This window comes from Melopsittacus undulatus, chromosome 1 (genome assembly GCF_012275295.1).
Source record: "Melopsittacus undulatus isolate bMelUnd1 chromosome 1, bMelUnd1.mat.Z, whole genome shotgun sequence".
NCBI classification, from domain to species: domain Eukaryota; kingdom Metazoa; phylum Chordata; class Aves; order Psittaciformes; family Psittaculidae; genus Melopsittacus; species Melopsittacus undulatus.
In genome coordinates this window covers 35,137,163-35,156,689 of record NC_047527.1, presented here as the reverse complement: position 1 = coordinate 35,156,689, position 19,527 = coordinate 35,137,163, and the positions used below count along the sequence as shown (strand labels likewise).

Below are 19,527 nucleotides of genomic sequence, written 5' to 3'. Positions count from 1 at the left end.
GAGGTCCCTTTCAACCTGGTGGTCTATGACTGAAATTCCCAGATGATGCTTCCAGACTGTTCACAATTCTAGTTTGAGACTGGATGTCAAATAATAAATGTAGGAGAAAAAGCTGAGCTTCCAAAATGAAGACTATATTAGCTATTCATCTTTGAAAAGTATTCATTTCATGTTTCATTAATTAAAAAAAGCCTCAAGATGGCAAGTGGAGGACAACGTATTTCTTTGTTTCTGCAGAAAGAAAAATTCCGTATTTATGATGAATATTGCAGTAATCACGAGAAGGCACAGAAAATTCTCCTTGACCTTAACAAAATAAGAACAGTGCGGACCTTTCTTTTGGTAAATAAACTTTCAACTGTTTATCTAACTTAGTACTTTGTGTCTGGGCAGTGGATTGTTACTACTGTCACCTCCACCATGTAACAAGCACACCTGCAAGTGGTTAGCAGGCAGTTTCAGTTGAGGGTGGTGTTTCCAGAGGAAGGTGTTGTGTACATTGTATTTTCACTGCTGCATTGGATCCATGCATAACAAAGCATTAGGCAGTGAACCTTGAACTTGCTGGCCAATAGACAAGGGTGTAAATCCAGCTGTGTCTGTAGAAAGCATAAAGAATAAGATAAGATAGATGAAGAGGGATAGGGAAGCAAATTATGGAAAAGAAGCTGAAGGACTCATCAGAACTTCTGAAGAGAAGATCCGTGTTCTGGTACTGTAACACCATTGCCAGGCTGAAAAATGTTTTGTTGTGGATCATAGAGTAAACATCCTGAGCTTAGATGCTGACTTAATCTGAGGTCAATATAGACAGCAATACAATTATTTTTTCACTTTATAAAACAAATAGGGTTTTTTAATTGCGAGTATGACAGTCCTCATGATTTTCTCACAGCAAAACCAGTTTCCATGTAAATACTGAGTTTCCTAATAATTAACATTAGTTGTTAAAGGAAGGATTCAGTGTGGAATGATTTTTGTGTTTTTTCTTCCCGATGTCCTGTGATAACAAGGTCAGTTTTGTAATGCCCACATTATTCCTGCTATATTGGAACTTAAATACCTGAGATGGTGCCCATGGATAAGATACCAGATTTAATAGTAATTAGATCCAGTTCTTGCATTTTGTAACTGGAGAGCAAATGACTGTATGAGCAAAGCATCACAGATATGGTGAAAAAAAGGTGATGGCCAATGGTGGCAGTATCACAAGTTTTACTTAATTTCATTAATTATTTTTAGCATTTAGTAGGCTTTCACTGCTGCTGACAGAGCTCTTGGTGAAGTCAACCTGTTGCAGGTCACTGCATTTTTTAAAAGATACTGGATCTGACTCCATAGCTGCTTTTACTTACAGCCAAATTAATGAGCACTGTGTGAATTTCTTTATTGTAGGAGAGTGTGGAGTGACATGAAATGCCATCTGCCTTTTTGCTAATAGTCTCTTACTTATCAGTGTTCCATTCATAGCTGAAAACAGATTCAAAGTTGTCCTAGTTTTCCATAGTGACTGACTTCACCTTGCCCTGGATTTGGGAGCTTTGCACACATGGTTCTTGTATTGGGAACAGTGCAGCCAGACTCAAGAAGGACTGAATGCTGACTACAGAGATATTTGCTAAAAAGCAAAATACTCTGGAGATAGATTGCAAAAAGTATGTTTTGTGAGAAAGGAAGTGAAGTGTGCAGCTGTGGGCAGTTCGTGATGTGTCACTGTTATGTACTCCCAGGCACATGCACAGGGCTTTCATGTCTACTTTGAGTTTCTCATAGATTCAAGATGTGGCTGTAGAATAAGTGGCATCAGACTAACCTTGAAAACAGGAGGTCTGACTGTGTGATAACTGTCTGATACAGCTGAAGCTTTCTTCAGGCGGAACAGTTCAGATCATTAGAGATTGTCATTATCTATAAATAATGGGGAGCTGAAACTAGACTTGTGAGCCTTCAAGTATAGAGACAGTGATTATATAAACCTGTAGTCTGTGTTGTCATTATCTTGCTCAGTCCTTTATCAGTAAAGCTTTTTAGTTGGCAGACTGAGATCCTTTGAGATAAAGGATCCTTTAGTATGAGACAGAAGCTGATTAGCTGTGAGTATAAGGCAGAGACTTAAGGGTGGGTGTAGAGATCCCCATAGCAGCACTGGTTATGGGGTATATACATTGTGAGTTGTACTTTGGGAGCAGCTACCCAGTTTTGTAGCCCCTGTTCTATCAACAATATTTCTGCATCCACATTTGTGGCCTGCGTCAACACACCATCTGGCTGTGTTAAATTACTTTTGTTTAGCAGTTGCTGTCTCAGTTTAGACATCTTGCACTTTGAAGCTGTAGATTATCTCATACCATTGCATCACAGTTCCTTCTCATCTCTCAGTAAAATAGCTATCATAATTTCTTTAGGCCTTTATGTACTTATACTTTAATTACAGCAATTCCAAATATTTGCTGTGATGTCCCTTGCATGCTTTGTTATGCCAGATAGCCCTTATTCTTTTCTCTTTGCTGCTTTTTCATGAGTGCTTCCACCCAATATTTCATGTATTCTCTGCTTCCATAGTTGGGTGTCTTGGGAAAATTTATGTATTTTTTAGGCCATGACTAAGGGCATTTTGTTTGTTGCCCATCACGTTTAACTATAGAAGCATGTAAACAGAACACTTTTTTGGTGGGTGTGTACAGCATGGACAGGTTCAAGCCTTCCAAACCATCTTTGATGCTACTTAATATTACAAACACATCTTTTAGAAGCAATAGCACCTAGAGTAGTCACCCTGAATGATTTTTATTTTCGTTTGTTGAAGTATGAAAGTATATTTTTGGCATTTTATTCACAGTCTTTCATTTTTAAACTTAAAAAATGTCCGCTCTTTATCAGACTGGATGACGAAGGTACCTAGGGGAGATGCCTGCCTAAGTTCATTGTGGCTTCCTTATCATGTATGATAGTCAGCATACATGCCTGCGCATGTGTTCAAGCCTATTCTTTTGTCAGTCTTGCATACCTCCCTCATTACATACAGCTTAGCCAATATTGCTGTGTACATATATCCTTGTCTTTATTTCTTATAATTTTCTTATATTTTTTAGTAATTTATGAAACTGTTCTCACTCTAGAATTGCATGCTTCTTGGAGGACGCAAGAACACAGATGTACCATTGGAGGGATATCTGGTAACACCAATACAGAGAATATGCAAGTATCCCCTTCTTTTGAAGGTATTTCAAGTTTTTTTTTTACCTAGGGCTTTAAACTTTCTGGTTGCTAAGCGTATTTCTGAATAGCAGGAACAATCTCTCTACACAGTGAATAATCTCTTTATTACATACTGGACCCAGACATGTTCTCATTAAAGCTAGTGGCAGGTCTTCTGACATCAGTATTAAAAGAACTGAGGAGTTTGGCTGGGTCAAGATGATTAGCGTCCTTCTGCATCTAGTTTTAAAGTTGCCTCTCCATTGTTGGAACAGAAGTGAGCCATTTAAAGGGAGTTTAATGAGACTGATTTTGCTGGGTTTGACCATGGTCTTGCTTAAAATGCTTGGGCTAGCAGAGTTGTTAGTGACATGCTTTGATGAGTCTAATTTACTGTCAGCAAACTGTAAATGAAAAATATTTATGAAAATTATTTGTAAGAAAGCTCTAGAGTAATGGTAAGATGCTGTAGGTGGTTCTATGCACATTTCTATGTTTATTCTTTTATTATTGTTACAATTTAAAACTTAAAAATGTTAAATGGGCTGATCATTATTAGATATTAAAAATTGAGTTACTGATTTTTTTCTGTGTTAGGAAACAAATCAATAAAATCATCATGACAGTAAATATTTAAAACAATTTTTTGCTTAACAAATGGAGGCCTAATACTGTTTATTGTTTCAAACAGTGAAAGAAAAACCGGAGCAGATTTTGCTCTAGAACCTGCTTGAAACCTGATTGTTGAACAGTGTTTTTCACAATGCGTGTGTGAGTTCAGATCTGAAACAATGCCAGCTATGAGCCATATGAATTTCATTGCACTGACATAAAAACCTAAAAGTAAACATGTTCAAATAAAGGTTTTTAAAACAAGTTAAAGAATATGATAATTGCATTGACGTTTGATTCATCCCAGATACCTGTGGGTTTGCAGTTCCCTTGGCCTATTCTAAAATTATTTTTATATTCTGTTTTTTGAATGAAAGATCTGCAGACAAACAGGGGAAAATGACTAATGAATTACTCTAGGGGACGATGAAATGAATATATTTATGTTAAATAAATTTAAATACAGTGTGTGCTGGCAGCAGCCTTAGGGCTCCAGGGAAGTGTACCTATATCTCACTCAGGGTGTGTGCTGAAGGCTGTCCACAGTCTGTCTGGCTGTAAACAGGCAGTTGGTAGTTTAAGATGGGGAATCTCAAATGAATATGGCAACTCCACTTCTGTGTTTTAGTGTGGCTGCCAGTACCAGTAAGCACCTGAAATCAGTGAGTCACCTAAGATATTGTTCAGTGCTCTGGCGTATTGCACTAGATTAAACAATAATGTTTAGCTGAAGGAAGATGGGTTTTACCCAGAGTTGCAGGAGAGGCAGGTGCTAACTTTGACAGGAATAAACCAATATTTTAAATCAGAATTGTTATTGTTATTGTTGAACAGTTCCATCCTGTGGCATATAAAAAAAAACCCAAAACCAGCAACCAAAAAAATCAAACCCCAAACTGAAGTTCAACATGAAGAAACATTGCTGGGGTGAGAAAGTAGCTGAAAGGCAAACTAAGTACTAATTCCAAAGTGCTGATTATTTTTACTGTTAGTAATTTATTTCTTTGAGTTTTAGTGTCCTACTAGGACACAATGCTGGAGGGTTTATTATTTTTCCACTTTCTAATATACAGGTCTGGCTACTTCTTGATTTTGTGTGCTATTCAGTTTAAGCCTCCTGTAATGTATATGTAGAGATCAAAGACAGGTTTGCTTTTTTCATTTCTATTTTTTAAATGCCTAAATAGGAGTTACTGAAGCGGACTCCAAGGAAGCACAGTGACTATGCGGCACTAATGGAAGCCCTCCAGGCCATGAAAGCTGTCTGTTCCAACATAAATGAAGCCAAGAGACAAATGGAAAAATTAGAGTTTTTGGAAGAATGGCAGTCTCATGTGGAAGGATGGGAGGTACTGTTGTAGATTTGTTGTTTTGTATATTGATGAGGGAATAACTGTTTTTGTGAACCTGAGGCACTGTCAGCTCCTCAGTCCTGTGAAACGCAGCTTTCATTTGGACTCTATTTTGCAAATGCAGTGTTGTCCATGACTGAGCACCACTGTACAAAATAGCAGACCTCCAGGAGAGACGGCGGTGTCTGGTGTTTGACTTGGAATATTGACCATTTACATTAATATGTTTGTGTGCACACATGCACATCTATAAGTCCTAATTTAACTGTTTCCTTGATTTTATTGCTGTCAGTGCCTCCCTAGCAGCATTATATGTGGTTGAAAATAAAATTATTTATTTTGATTAAGCACTAAATCTGTGTCAGCTTGTAGATAGTTCTTTACTGTTGGCTGAGCTAAACTAATGTGTGTTCAAGAGAATCTGTGAAAGACTTGGTTTTGGCTTTATTTATTTATTTCAGTTTTTAAATGGAAGAGCTTTAACGCTTTAGTTCTGTGAAGAAACCATAGGTCTATTTCTGAGGTAGTGTTCTCAATAGTATTCAGAAGAGCCACCATTTCCCTTAGGCAAATGCAAGAGCAAGTAGTTGTAGCACCAGAATATTCCTGTGGTATTATTTTGAACACTATAATTAGTTTATACAGAAAGATAAATATGGATCATATAATCATGGAATCATAGAATAGTTAGGGTTGGACAGGACCTCAAGATCATCTAGTTCCAGCTCCCCTGCTGTGGGCAGGGACACCTCACACTAAACCATGTCACCCTAGGGTCTGTCCGGCTCGGCCTTGAATACTGCCAGGGATGGAGCATTCACAACATCCCTGGGCAACCCATTTCAGTACCTCACCACCCTAACAGTAAAGAATTTCTTCCTTATATCCAGTCTAAACCTCTGCTGTTTAAGTTTTAACCCATTACCCCTTGTCCTATCACTACAGTCCCTAATGCAGAGTTCCTCCCCAGCATCCTTATAGATCCCCTTCAAATACTGGAAGGCTGCTAAGAGGTCTCCACGCAGCCTTCTCTTCTCCAGGCTGAACAGCCCCAACTTTCTCAGCCTGTCTTCATATGGGAGGTGCTCCAGTCCTCTGATCATCGTCATGGCCCTCCTCTGGACTTGTTCCAACAGTTCCACGTCCTTTTTATGTTGAGAACACCAGAACTGCACATAATACTCCAAGTGAGGTCTCACGAGAGCAGAGTAGAGGGGCAGGATCAAATCCTTCGACCTGCTGGTCACGCTTCTTTTGATGCAGCCCTGGATATGGTTGGCTTTCTGGGCTGTGAGCACACACTGAAGCCGGCTCATGTTCATTTTCTCATTGACCAACACCCCCATATCCTCTTCCACAGGGCTGCTCTGATCTCTTCTCTGCCCAACATGTAGCTGTGCTTGGGATTGCTCCTATTTGTATATATTTGATTTGCCTTAGGTATTCTGTATTGAAACATCTGAGCTGCCCACAGTGAGGTGGGAGTAAAGTTCATATATAAGAAATGCAAAGCAAGCAGTGTAAGTAATTTTTTAATAAGTTAGTTTTGAACATAATACACAGGGCTACTTAAATAAAGTAAAACTCTTAACACTGTAATTGAGAGGAGGTCTTATTTACCTTGTTGACTCTTGCTTTCCGAAAGAAGCAAATACCTTAACAGCTCTTTTTTAGACTAGGTGAAAGTAAGTTTCTTTTTGTTATTAGCTTGAACTTCCTGTCATCAGCAGTAACTTGGAAAGATTAGTGTATGTGAACTTTAAAATTTGTTAGAAATGCTTGTACAATAGCTTCATGATAGAAGCAATAGCAAGCATTTACATTACTAAATTTTATATGGCAAGGAAATTTTCAAATAATACTTACTGTCTATAACTGACTCTTAATTATTTTCAACTTTCAAGTAAGTTTTCTACTGTCCTGTAGTGATTAAGATTCTTCTACTTGCTTTCAGTGCCTGAGTCTTACAGATATTTGCCAAATCCATATTAATGAACACACTCAAATATAAAGTTACATCATTACTATCTCAATGTTTTATTAGTCATGTAAGTTGGTTAAGAATGTATCATTCTCACATTTCTGGAAAGGTAATCCACTTTTCTCCATTAATTTTTTTCCGAATTCTTAGTGAAACATGAAGTAATAAATATGTTTGCTGTTGGAAAAATATTAATGAGCAAAAGTAACCATAAGGAAGGGTAGCAACATAGAAGTGTGTGAAACATAGATTCACGCTCTCTGTATTCAGAACGTGTTCTGTGAACCATAATATCGTAATTTCCTTCCAACCTTGTTTGTTTGTTTTTTCCTATTTTCTTCCCCAAATTTAATCTTAGGATTTCACTTGCGCTTGATCTCTGGAAATGTGCCATTGTCTTAAAATAGAATTTTTTCAGTACAGTTATGTTGTGTTTAATGTGGTTTAGCTGATTAGGTTTGATGTTACCACATGGCAACTACAGGGTGCCCAATCTGGCAAAATTGCCCTGATCTTAATACACGCATCCTTTTTCAAACATTCTATATGGTTAGTCCTTGAAATGGTAAAAATTATGTATAAGAGCATGTTTTAGAGCTTTTCTGAATGATTCCCAACAACAACTGCAAGAAAATATCTGAATGCAATGTATGAGAGTGGATTTAATTAAATAAACATCTGGTTTTCTGCATTGCCTAAAAATAAAGAGGCAAACTTGTTGGAGGTTTCCTTCCAGAAGGAAATGCTTAGCACATTGCTTGGCCCCAGCTAGAAGGAAAGGGGGAAAAAAAAAAAAGACTATTTTTAGAATCTGATCAAAGCATGACTTGAATTCCTATACATGAGTGTCATAAAATGAAGCTTGTGTTTATTATGATAAAAATACAGATTCATGCAAAAATGGAACATCTGCTTCAAGAAAGAAAATTTTGAGTATAATGACTTTCTCACTTAATTTCCTAAGTGGTTAAATTTACTGGCCTGAATTCAGAACTTGTGTAGGTGGCTGTCTCAGCTGGAGAATGGCTCAACAGCTGAAGGAGTCTGTCAGGAAAATCTGCGTGGATGTTTCAGCGAGGGAATTAAAAAATAAAATTGTTGCATTTGTTGTAAGCTGGAAACTGAACAACCCAGTCTGAGTCACAGGCCAACTTAGTGACAATAGCATGGGGTGTTCTGTTCCTTTCCATTGTGCTATATTATAAAGTACTATTTTAATCGAGATTTCTGTTTTAAATTCTAGATATTTAAGACCTTTTCTCTATTATATTTCTCTTTCCTGTGCCCATGTGCAAGTACTGAAGAGTACATTAATATATGTAATTTCTGACTTTTATCACTGTTAATGTGCTCACTACGGAGTCAGTATGGTCAGACTTTCGTGTTTGACTGATTTGGCCAGAATATGTAGCTAAGTAGCTGCTGTTACAAAATGAAACCAACAAATGCTGCTTTTCATCTCAAGGTAATAAAGGTCATTTTTTGAAGTCAAAGATGGGTATTTCATGACAAAAGGATGAGTGAGGATATTGTTGCAGATTTCTTGCATATAGTCTCCTTCCAGTGCATTTTAAATGCATTTCTTTTGTGATGTAGTCATGGTAGGCCACATTTCAGACCTCTTACCTTAGCTATTGCCGTAGTGGAATGATAGGTGACTGAATGGCAGCTGAAGCCAGTTTTACCTAAGTAGCCTGAAGGCTCTGAGATCTAATGGGCTTTTAATTTCCACACCAGCTAGCCTGAAAAAACAGAGCCCTTGGTCCCAATGCTGTCCACAGTAGAGGACTGCTCTACAGCTAGGTATTTGGAGTCTTGGAGTCTTCAATGACTCACTAAGGTAGGGGGAGGAAAATCTAATCTAGATACACAGTATAAGCCTGGTTTGCAGGTTAGCTTTTTCCAACTGAGTGTTCTGTGTGTTGCTTTTTTGTTTTGTTTTGGGGTTTTGTTGTTGGTTTTGTTTTTTGCCTTTTTTTTTTTTGAGATGATTAGAACAGGTTTGTTTCTACAATACAAGGCATTTTCAAATTGACATATTACAAAAAAGCTGGTTTCACTCATAATACTCCATCAGCTTTAATTGCAGGTACTTTAAATGCATAGAAACATGAATTGTAGCATAGTAGTAGTGATTTTACATTAAGGTTGAGTGACTATATGATCTTCCCTTGCAAGCACTGAGTAAAAAATGTACATGCTTATGAAAACTTTGAAATAGCAAATGACTTTTCATGTTCAAATTGCTTATATTTGACATTTCCCTGGTAGTTTTAATACAGACATTTAATGAAAACATGGTTGTGTTAGATGTTTTTGGTAATACTTCTTTCCAAAAGTATTGCTTCTAGATAGTGTAGTTCAGTTTTAGCCTTGTGCTTCTGGGACAAGGTGACTTCTCTGTTAGTGTAGCCTTGAACTTTCTACTGTGAGAGGGGTGGCTCAGAGTTAGATAAATGAATTATCCTACTGAGCTAGACATCAACTATAGCTTGGTGTTCCTACTGTAAACCCATGTGGAGATTCAAGGTGTAGCAATATCCTTCATGAAAACATTAATAGCTGTTAATTAATGTTAATAAATGCATGGAACTGTGTGATAGCAGTGTTTGTGTGCCTTCTACCCTATTATTTGGGCATGTTTTCCATCCCTCAGGAGTTGGTAAAGAGGAGGTGTACAGACAGCAATGCTTTCACATGATAGGCCTTTCCTCTTTTCTCCTTGTCAGCTCCATGCCCACCCCACCCATGTCTAGGGACAGGCTGAGTCTAACAGTTTCCCATAGGCAAGAGGGTGGCAGGGAACTTTTTTACTAGCAGCGTTATGTAGGACTGACAGATGTGACTTATGATCGTCTTACCTTATACCCTTGGACTTCAGCAAATAAAACAGCAATAACAAAATTCACTGACCTGTGGCCACACCAGCATGGGTTGTGATCTTGTCAAAAGGTATTGAATAAGTGAAGCTAACACTGTTCAGTATTTGGACAGGAGTTCTCTGAAGGGAAAAAAGTCTTTCTAGAATGTTATTTTCATCATCTAGCAGAAGGAAAATAAAGAGGAAAACAATAGCGAAATGTAGAAATGTGATACAGATAATGCACACTGCTGTATTGTAATGTTGAGCTTGAATCATGACTGAGGCGAATCTTGATAATTCAAATAGCCTGAATTATAGATGTTTGAAATATGTATAAAATATGGTATTTTATGATGTGGTGCTGGCAAAGTAGCAAATCTTGCAAGGACTGTGAGGAAAAGGTATTTTTTTTTTACAGTGAAAAATGAAAAGAGTCAAAATTTTTTCATAAAACCCTCTTTGTGAAAAAATACCCCTTTTTGTAGAAAACTGAAACTGCTGATACAATTTTGAAGCCTTAAGCTGAAGTTTTTTGTCTTCCCTACAAAAGATTACAATTTTCCAGCAAAGCTAAAGTTTTCTCTAAAAACAACTGAAAATCTTTAAAAAATACCCAGCCTTTTAAAATGCAAATTATTAGCAATATGCCAGCTAATTTTAAAAGCAGTGTGTGGCACTGTTTATTCTACTTAATGCACAAAAGCAACAAAATGGATGGAATGAAAAAAGCCTGCTTTTCTGTAGTTGTGGTCAGCAAGAATTAAGTGCAGCTGAGACTTATGCTGAATTTGTATTACTGAGTATGCTTTCAAGGTGTTTCAGCGATCGGTCTCAAATAAAACTGTAAAATTAGTATGTCAGCTTCTGGTGCTGATGCTGTCCTAGGAAGGGAAGTATGATGTACTGGCTATAGATGATATTAATTTTTTGCTCATTTGATCCTAAATGGAAACGAGTGGTTAGTTAATACTGATACTGAAGCTGCTCTGTTTAGAGACCTGAATTATGTTCCATTGTGATGGTTCTGCAGTTTTTCTTATCATTTCTGTAAATAGACTACATACTCTTTAGAGCAGTCTGAGCTGTTGCTCAATATTCAGGGCTGTGACACAGAAAGGATGAATAATAAGATGAAGAGCTGAGAGCAGAACCCGTGATTCCTTCTTGGCTCTTAATTGAGCCTATTTTTCTTTGGACTACTGTGGTTATATAAAAAAGAGGAAGTAACTACAGCTATTGCAGGCATAAGTCTTTCAGAACATGTGTTGACGATAGTCCTGGCTTTTGCAGGTTTTCCAAGCTGACTCTTGACTGCCTCAAGTTGAGAAACTCTTTGAGCCATGGGTGTATGCTCAATACAGCCAGCAAACATAATTATCAATAGGATTGCATGGCTGGATTCATGCAGTACATGGACAGAAACTTTGTCCTACAGGAGCATGTATTTTCAGAATAGCAAAATACACCTCTGGGTTCAAGGAAGGTTTGCTTGAGAGGTAAATTTTTCTTTATATGGCATAGAAATGCCATGACTTTTTCAGAGAAATAGTTTTTGAAAATGTTATCCTTTGTTAAAGTTGCTTCTTTTTCATTAACCTATATGAAAATGCCTGCCTTCTTTCAACATGAAAGAATGATCTGCCTTGAATCAAAAATGAGGCATGGGAAGTTTCATCCCTGAAATGTAAAGCTTATCAAAATTCCAGTGTCTTCAGTATCTGTTAGGAAGAACTACACTAGGCAGTTTTAGTTGTATGTGCCACTGTTAGCTTTGAGTTTTAAATCTTGGTGTATTTGATTTAGTAGTTAGCTTAGCTTAGTGTAGAAGTATATATCTTAATGATATTGAGGTTCCATGTGGCTTCGGCTTCCAGGCTTATCTTGGCATAGATCATGTCTTGTAAAGCCCCATTTTCAGATGTTTCTGACTAAATAGTGAAGTTACTGAGGATAAGAATTATTGTATGAAGTTGGCCTGAATTTTAAGGGGGAATCTCACCACCCAGATGTAATTTGGAAACCTTAGTGATTAAACTTAATCCATTCAAAAAAAGCCACAAACCCTCTAGTTTGCGGCAGTCCTAGATGAATACAAAACTGGTGATAAGCATCATTAGAAATCACTATTTAATTATAATGTAATAAAATGCCATGAGTTTTATTCTTGATGTTTCCAGAGAATCAGTATGACTGTGAGTTTATTATAGGAAACTTTCCCTTAATCGGTGTAGAGTTCTTCAGTTCTCACAGAATAAAAAATTATCTTTTCCCAATTGATTTTAGGGGTCCAACATCACAGATACGTGCACAGAAATGCTACGAAGTGGACTACTATTGAAGATTTCAGCAGGAAATATCCAAGAGAGGATATTTTTTCTTTTTGACAACCTTTTGGTTTACTGCAAAAAAAAGCACAGGTAAATGATTAATTTATGCTTTCAGAAATAATATATTTTTCTCACGTTAGAGCTAATCCTCTGTATGCTTTTTCATAAGAATATTTTATTACCACCAAAGTGTTTACTGCAGTTAATTGCAATATAAAAGTCAGCATTTTTAGAGGAGATTTACCATCCAAAGAGAAGTGTATTTAATTCAAACATTGGAAAAAAAATTATAGAAATGCAGAATCCAAATGGTGAAGTGTGGGGAGAAAGAATCAGTTTTGCCAGTCTTCTGCAACAGGTTGTATGCGATGGACTCACTCTCTTCTGGGAATGGTAAACAAAATGAATTTTTTGTTCAAACAAATTAGCATTGTAGCTTATGTTATAAAACAAGTCTCTACAGATTCGAGAGTTTCAAGCCTAGTGTTTCTAATCAGGGAAAACATCCAGAAAGTTGCTGCTTCCTGCACTGCAAGAAACAATTCCATAGTGTAGCAACAAGCTTATGCAGTTACTGTTTAGTGCTCTTATGCTTCTGAGGAATAAGGGTTTTCTTTAATACAGGCATCCCTCTCAAAACTGTTTAAGATTGTCTTTCTGATCCAGAAGCTGGTTTTGAGTAGCCAGGAATACATGTAACTAGATAGATCCTTGATAGATTTCCAGTACATGATAGACTTTGAGTATTCTCTCTAGTAGCACAGCTGAGTGGCATTATCTTTGCTTCTGCACAATTGTGGATGGTGTCAGAGGAAACTCCACCTTTGACCTCAGTGTCCAGTTTAGGAAATTGTCTGCAATTGCTGAAACTTGCTTCATAAATCCAGGTTCTACTGTCATCACCACAGCCATGTCCATTGGATCAGTGTGAGTACTTAAGATTTTCCAGGATAGTTCCAGATTTGATAGCCAACTTTCATCCTGTTTTTTCCAACTGTGTTTTAGCAGTGCCCTGGATTATCTGTAGCATCCAGGTAACAGATGTATTTCTCTGTGCCTATAATATCCATTTGTTTTGATCAGTGCTGTGGCTTGGCTGTTTTCATGTGCCTGTTAAAGGATAGAACTTGATGGCAAACAGTGGCATACAGGTACCAAACTGATGGAACAGAGCTTGTGTAGAGTGAGACTTTCCTGATAAACTCTCATGTCAGCCAGCAGTTTGTTGATTACTCGTACCAGAGGTAGGATCTTTGCATTAGCGTCAGCAGTGTCTCGTTCAGCAATGGTTTCCACAGTTCAACAGCACATCTATGGATGTATTGTGATTCTTACTGTAGTCTTTAAATGCTGCATGTACAGGTCATAATGCAGAAACATAGAAAAAAGTGGTGGGTGACATGCTCATTTGCACTTTCTTTTATCAGGCGATTGAAGAACAGCAAAGCATCTACAGATGGCCACCGTTACCTTTTTCGGGGCAGAATAAACACGGAAGTGATGGAGGTAGAGAATGTAGATGATGGAACAGGTGAGTATATTTGTGTTGCTCATTTACAGATCAGTCTTTCGAGGTGCTAAAATCAAATGCAGCTTCACAATTTCTATGAGAAGGGAGGGTGCTCCTTGTACTTAGATGCCATGTTAAAAGCATTATGTGTTCATACAAAACTCTACTTCTGTGACACATCATTCCTTTCATGCATTAGTAGTTGAGCGATCATAGATGACTGTTTTATGCTAACATGAATGGAGTACTAAAATAAGGTGATATATATATTGCTCAACTGAAATAGTATATTTAACTTCACTTAAAAACATTCCAACACTTGAAGAAGTTATCCCTAGGTGTGTGATATATTTGTAAAAGTACAAATGGAAAGTTAGCTCTGTTGGAATGAAGCCTCAAGCACGGTAAATGCTGAAATTGTAACATAAGAGTTTAACAAAATGGAAGTAATTTTTAATACCATTAGGGATATAATATACAATTGATTCTTTTTCTGACATACATTAGAAATGTAAAAGCCCAAAGTATTCCTACAAATGTAATTTTTTTTTTTAGAAACTTGAGTTTAACCTTTGAGCTTAACAATTATTATTTTCTTATAATAAATAAAGAAAACCTGGAAACCTTGGCCTTTTTAATGTAAAACTGAAATTAAAAAAAAAAGGAAACTTTAAAATTTGCATTGCGAATGTGTCAGTCTGAAGGAAATTTCTATGAGTTAGATATTAGTTCTTCTGATTTCAGAAAGCATTAGCTTTGCCCTACATCTACTGGGGATGCTAAGCATTTCTAAATGTAATTTTCTAAAATGGAGCATTAATGACAAGGATGGTACAGCTTAAGTAAGCTTAATAGAAGTGGAATATTTCTTGAAAATCAAGATTTCATTTTTAACTAATCTTCTTTTCAAAATATTTCCTCACTTCTTGTTTTAGTGAATAGACTTGGAGAGAAGTTTGGCTGTTCTTACTGCAATAAACGAGTTTATTGGAAGACTTGTGTTTTTCTATCATCTCTTCTTTTCAAGTCTTTCAGTCTTTTGTCATGGGCTGTGTTTTCTAAGATTTATTACTTTTTGTCTCCTTTGGATTTTCAGGTTATTTTTTGAATTTGATTTTTTTTGTGGGGGTTTTTTCTTCCTTTCTTTTTTTGTTTTTTTACGCAGTTTGTTTGCATCTTTTGTATTATGAGGTGTCCTGAGCTGAAACTTCTCTGGGGCCAAGCAGATCAGAATAATTACTATAGCACTGCATGAGGGATGTCTATTATTAGTCTCAGGATTGTTTGGCTTTTCTGAGAGCATTACTTTTTAATTTCCAGTTTGTGTTCCAGAATACCACACCAGATCCTTTTATGCAGTACTGTTGCTTATCCCAATACATCTTACACTGTATTTATGTTTGAGAGTAGGTCCTACTAAAAGCCTATCTCAAGTTGGAAAGGACCTATAAGGACCATCAATTCCAACTCCCTGCTCCTCACAGGACTAAAATATTCCTCACAAATAATTACTTTATTTTCTGTATTGAATTTTATCTTCCTATTTCCACAAATTATTAAGCATTCAGAATTCTCATCTTGTTCCCCAAATCTCTTGCAATGTTTCTTGTCCTGGTTCCATGAACAATGTTATTACTGAATTATGTCAACTCTTGATAAAACTAGTGGAAAATGCTGAATGGTAGAGCACTATGGCATCACGCTTCATTCGTTCTCCTTGTTTGAGAGACACATTTTGTAGGAACTCCTTGACATCTGTTTTGGGGTATGTCCTTTACCAGGCACACCAATTTAGTTAGTAGTTTAGACATATCTATATGTATACCATAATGAACTTCAAGTCTTGCTGTCTTGAATACAGTTCATCTAATATTCTGTATCCTGATATTTCCTTTTCTGCCAAATTGTTAGCTTTATTTATATGAAATCTCAGCACTTTCTTTATGGAAGACAGAGCTGAATGTTTTGGTCTTTCATGTCATGTATTATTTGGCTACCTTTAATTTATTTTGCTTCATCTTCCTTATGTTTGTTTTAGAAATAAAAGGCAGCTTTTCCATTTAATTTTTTTCACTTTCTAAGACAGCATCTCTTTACTTGTAACTCTTGATGTTAATGTGACCACAGTGAGGTATATCCACTATCATATTTATGATGAATATTCCAGAAAGGCTGTAGCTTTTTTCGTTCCCTGTCTCTGATCCTACATATTACCATGCTTTCAGTGCTGGCTATAGCAGATATTTCTTCCTTCCATGACTATCTTGTATTTCTCAAATCTGTCTTGTCTTAATTTGCTTGTTCTAGCTATCCAGTTCTTGATCACTTTTGCACTGTCCATTTCCCTTTCTGTCCGTTTGTTTACTTCCTCACTGAATCTTCAAGTATAATTTCCTGTAAACCAATTGTCTTCCTCTTTGCTCCAGACATTTCCTTCAGCCACAGGAAATTTTGCTACTGTCTCCATTTCCTATAGCCTTGCAAACAGTACTGGAAGCTATCATACTTCCTTCCTACTTGCTTTCCTGAGCCATATCAGATCTTGTCACTTTTACAAATGCAACATTTCTAAAATCCATCCTCCTTTCCACACTTCTGAGACATTAGTTAATGGTTTGCTTATTTTGATTTCTGCATTATTAGAGGTGGTAGATGCTCCATCCCTGGAAACACTCAAGGTCAGGTTGGACGGGACTCTGAGCAACCTGATGTATTTGAGGATGTCCATGCTTGTTGCAGATGAGTTGGACTAGAATCATAGAATAGATAGGATTGGAAGGGACCTTAAGATCATCTGGCTCCAACCCAGATGCCATGGGCAGGAATGCTTCACACGAGACTATGTTGTCCAAGGCTTTGTCCTACCTGGGCTTGAACACTGCCAGGGATGGAGCATTTACCATTTATTTGGGCAACCTGTTCCAGTGCCTCACCACCCTCACAGTAAAGAACTTCTTCCTTATATCTAATCTGAACTCCCCCTGTTTAAATGATCATTAGAGATCCATTCCAACTCAAACTATTCTATGCTTATTCTTACCTGCTTTTTTTTTCATAGCCCCTAATTTTCTGTCTTTTCCATTTCAGTTTGTCCAATATCCTACATTCATTTTTTTTATTATTATTGTATTTACTGCTGTTTCATCCCTCCTTTCTATGGTTCTCTTCTAAATATGGAAGTATCTGTGTTATTTCCATGGCTTTTCCTTGCCATCCTCTCTCCCTTTAAAAAAGCGAATCTCCAAAAACCTTTTTTCCTTCCTTGTAGTCAAGAAGGTATTCCTTCTCCTCATACTGACACTTTTTCTTTCACTGAGATCATGATGCCCTTTTTTAAGCTTCCTCTGTCTTTACTGTTCTCATTTGTTGCACCCAGATGTCTTGTTTCTCATCCCCTCTAGTCATCTGCATTTGAGCTGTAACCCAGTACTGTTCTGCTTTGTTCTTTTTGTCTCGTCTCATTCCCAAGTGTAGTAATCTGATCACCTGAGCCTCATTCACATTAGCTTCTCATGTGCCTTTTTTGGTATTGTATTATTTTATTCACCTTAATCATCTATTCCTATCACTTTCTATATTTCTTAATCTAGAGTGGAAGCTCCGAGTGGAGAGTACTTATGTTTTCATACCTATGCACGACTTTTTGTTGTGTATTATTCATGGGTCTCTTTATAGACATTAAAGACTTCTCACTTTAGATGATAGTTACACAGTTCTTCACTGTAGATTTTGGGATCCTCTGCTCACTTGTTGTAAGGAACTGTAGGGCTCCAGGGAACAGGGTTACTGACAGCGTTTGCATTCAGTGTTGATAGATGTAGGAATGTAGTCTTTCTTGTTTGTAAGTAGAAGCATAGAAATAGGAAAACAAATTCCCAGTGTGGTTTATTGTCATGCTAATGACATGCCTACAGAAATTAACAATTTTTTTTCTGAAAAGCAATTTTTCTTTGGTGAAATTAGGCCTTGGCTGAGCATCACAGTTGGTGTAAGCGTTCTTTTTTTGTTTCAGCATTGTGAAGCACTCCTGCCTTTTTTTAATCACATTGATTAAAGTGGAATGCATTTTACTTATCAGGGCAGCCGCATTGTTTTAAGAAGACAAATAGTCTACACAAGCACTTGCAAGTATTAGAAAAGTAAATATATTGTGATGCTATTTTTTTTCTGCATTCAGTTTTTTTTAAACTAAATTTTGAGAGAAAAATGTATTTCTAAAGGCATTCAGCAGCCATTAAATGAATGTTATTTAGTTTATGAAGACAAGCAGTTGGATCTTAGGAAATACCAGATTTATGGTTGCTTATACTAAGTTCTGTCCCCTGTTGTCTTGAAATGAGGCATGCATGATACAGAAAAAACAGCTACATGATGTTAATAAACAGATTGCATCAAAAAGTATTCAAAGGAGGAAGGGAATTGATATTATGCAGTAGTTATTTCCTTGGTATTTCTGAGCACTGGGGCTCCTTATAACCTAAAGTCTGAAAAACTTGTAAGTATTTTAATACAGATATTTCTGATTGGCTTTTTAATGGAAGTAAAAAAAATCTGTTGTACATAGCTGTGACAAATTGCTTTTTAGGTATTTCAAAGGTTTGAGTGCTGAATTTATATACATCTTACAGCTCAAATGACAAGCTTTAATGTATTACCAAGTATCATTAGAAGATGATGTCATCTTTCATCACCTTTTGTTGGGAAGCTAGAAGCTTAATGATTTGTTAAGCATGCTTGTTCAGACTTTGCATGAAGTAACTTGAAGTCTCATGCTCTCCTTCCTTCTGTAACTACTGTGTCAGGCTTGCAAATCATTTGTTTAGCCTGACTGGCATCTGTGATTGCCTTGATGTGAAGAATGTGCATATATCCTGTGCAGCTGGCCATCTCCTGGCTGGTCGACCAGCACATCTGCAGCTCATGACCAGATTTTGTCCAATAGCCAGTCCAAAGAAAGTATGAGTTTATATGGGATGATAGCATAAGGCTGAAATGCTCTTCAGGAGACGATGGGCATGGGTGTATTCTGATAAAAAAATTGCCCATAGGAGTGTTGGAAGATTGTAGTCACAGGGAACACAGGGAGCAGAAGGGAAATTAGGAGTATTGCAGTTGAAGTCAGAGGCTGGAATTGAGCTGGGCATTACAGGAGAGGGTTACAATTCCAAAACTGCAAAACCCATTTTCCTCCACCTGAACCCATTGCCATCTCTAAACATTAGGCAGTCTTAGTACTTAGCTAAATGATTGGGCTTATTCACAGAATGTGACTTTGCAGTGACATGAGGTAAATGTGGTCAAACTACCAGTTACAGAACTTCATATGCTAAGGGTGCTGCACGTTTAAAATGTCATCTCTACATTGAGATATTCAAGTGTCTGGATGAGCTATTTTTTATGAATTAAACTACTAAGCTGGCACCAAATTTCTGTCCAGAGTAAATTGTGAGAATCTGAGTCCAAATGTGACCCTGAGCCATCATTTTTTTTGTTTTTTATTCTTTTGGCCATAATTCTGTTATAGCTCACTGCATTACGGATCATAATATTTCCTTACATGGGTGTTGCGATGACAGGTATGTGGTAACAAACACCACAAGAAAATACCACCCTGTAGTTTTATATGTATTAACCTCTACCTTAATGAAAAAACCCAACCCACAAAGGCACAGCTAGCACCATAT

At 37.0% G+C, this 19,527-nt stretch overlaps 1 protein-coding gene across 1 annotated transcript in view; it reads left to right on the top strand.

Moving 5' to 3' along the window:
* The window catches only part of PREX2 (phosphatidylinositol-3,4,5-trisphosphate dependent Rac exchange factor 2), a 173,819-nt gene that overhangs the window by 49,458 nt on the left and 104,834 nt on the right, over positions 1 to 19,527 (top strand). The window contains exons 4-8 of the mRNA XM_005150790.3: positions 238 to 342; positions 3,120 to 3,221; positions 4,998 to 5,159; positions 12,290 to 12,423; positions 13,761 to 13,864. Of these exons, the coding sequence (XP_005150847.1) occupies positions 238 to 342; positions 3,120 to 3,221; positions 4,998 to 5,159; positions 12,290 to 12,423; positions 13,761 to 13,864 (607 nt within the window). The remainder of the gene's footprint in view (positions 1 to 237; positions 343 to 3,119; positions 3,222 to 4,997; positions 5,160 to 12,289; positions 12,424 to 13,760; positions 13,865 to 19,527) is intronic.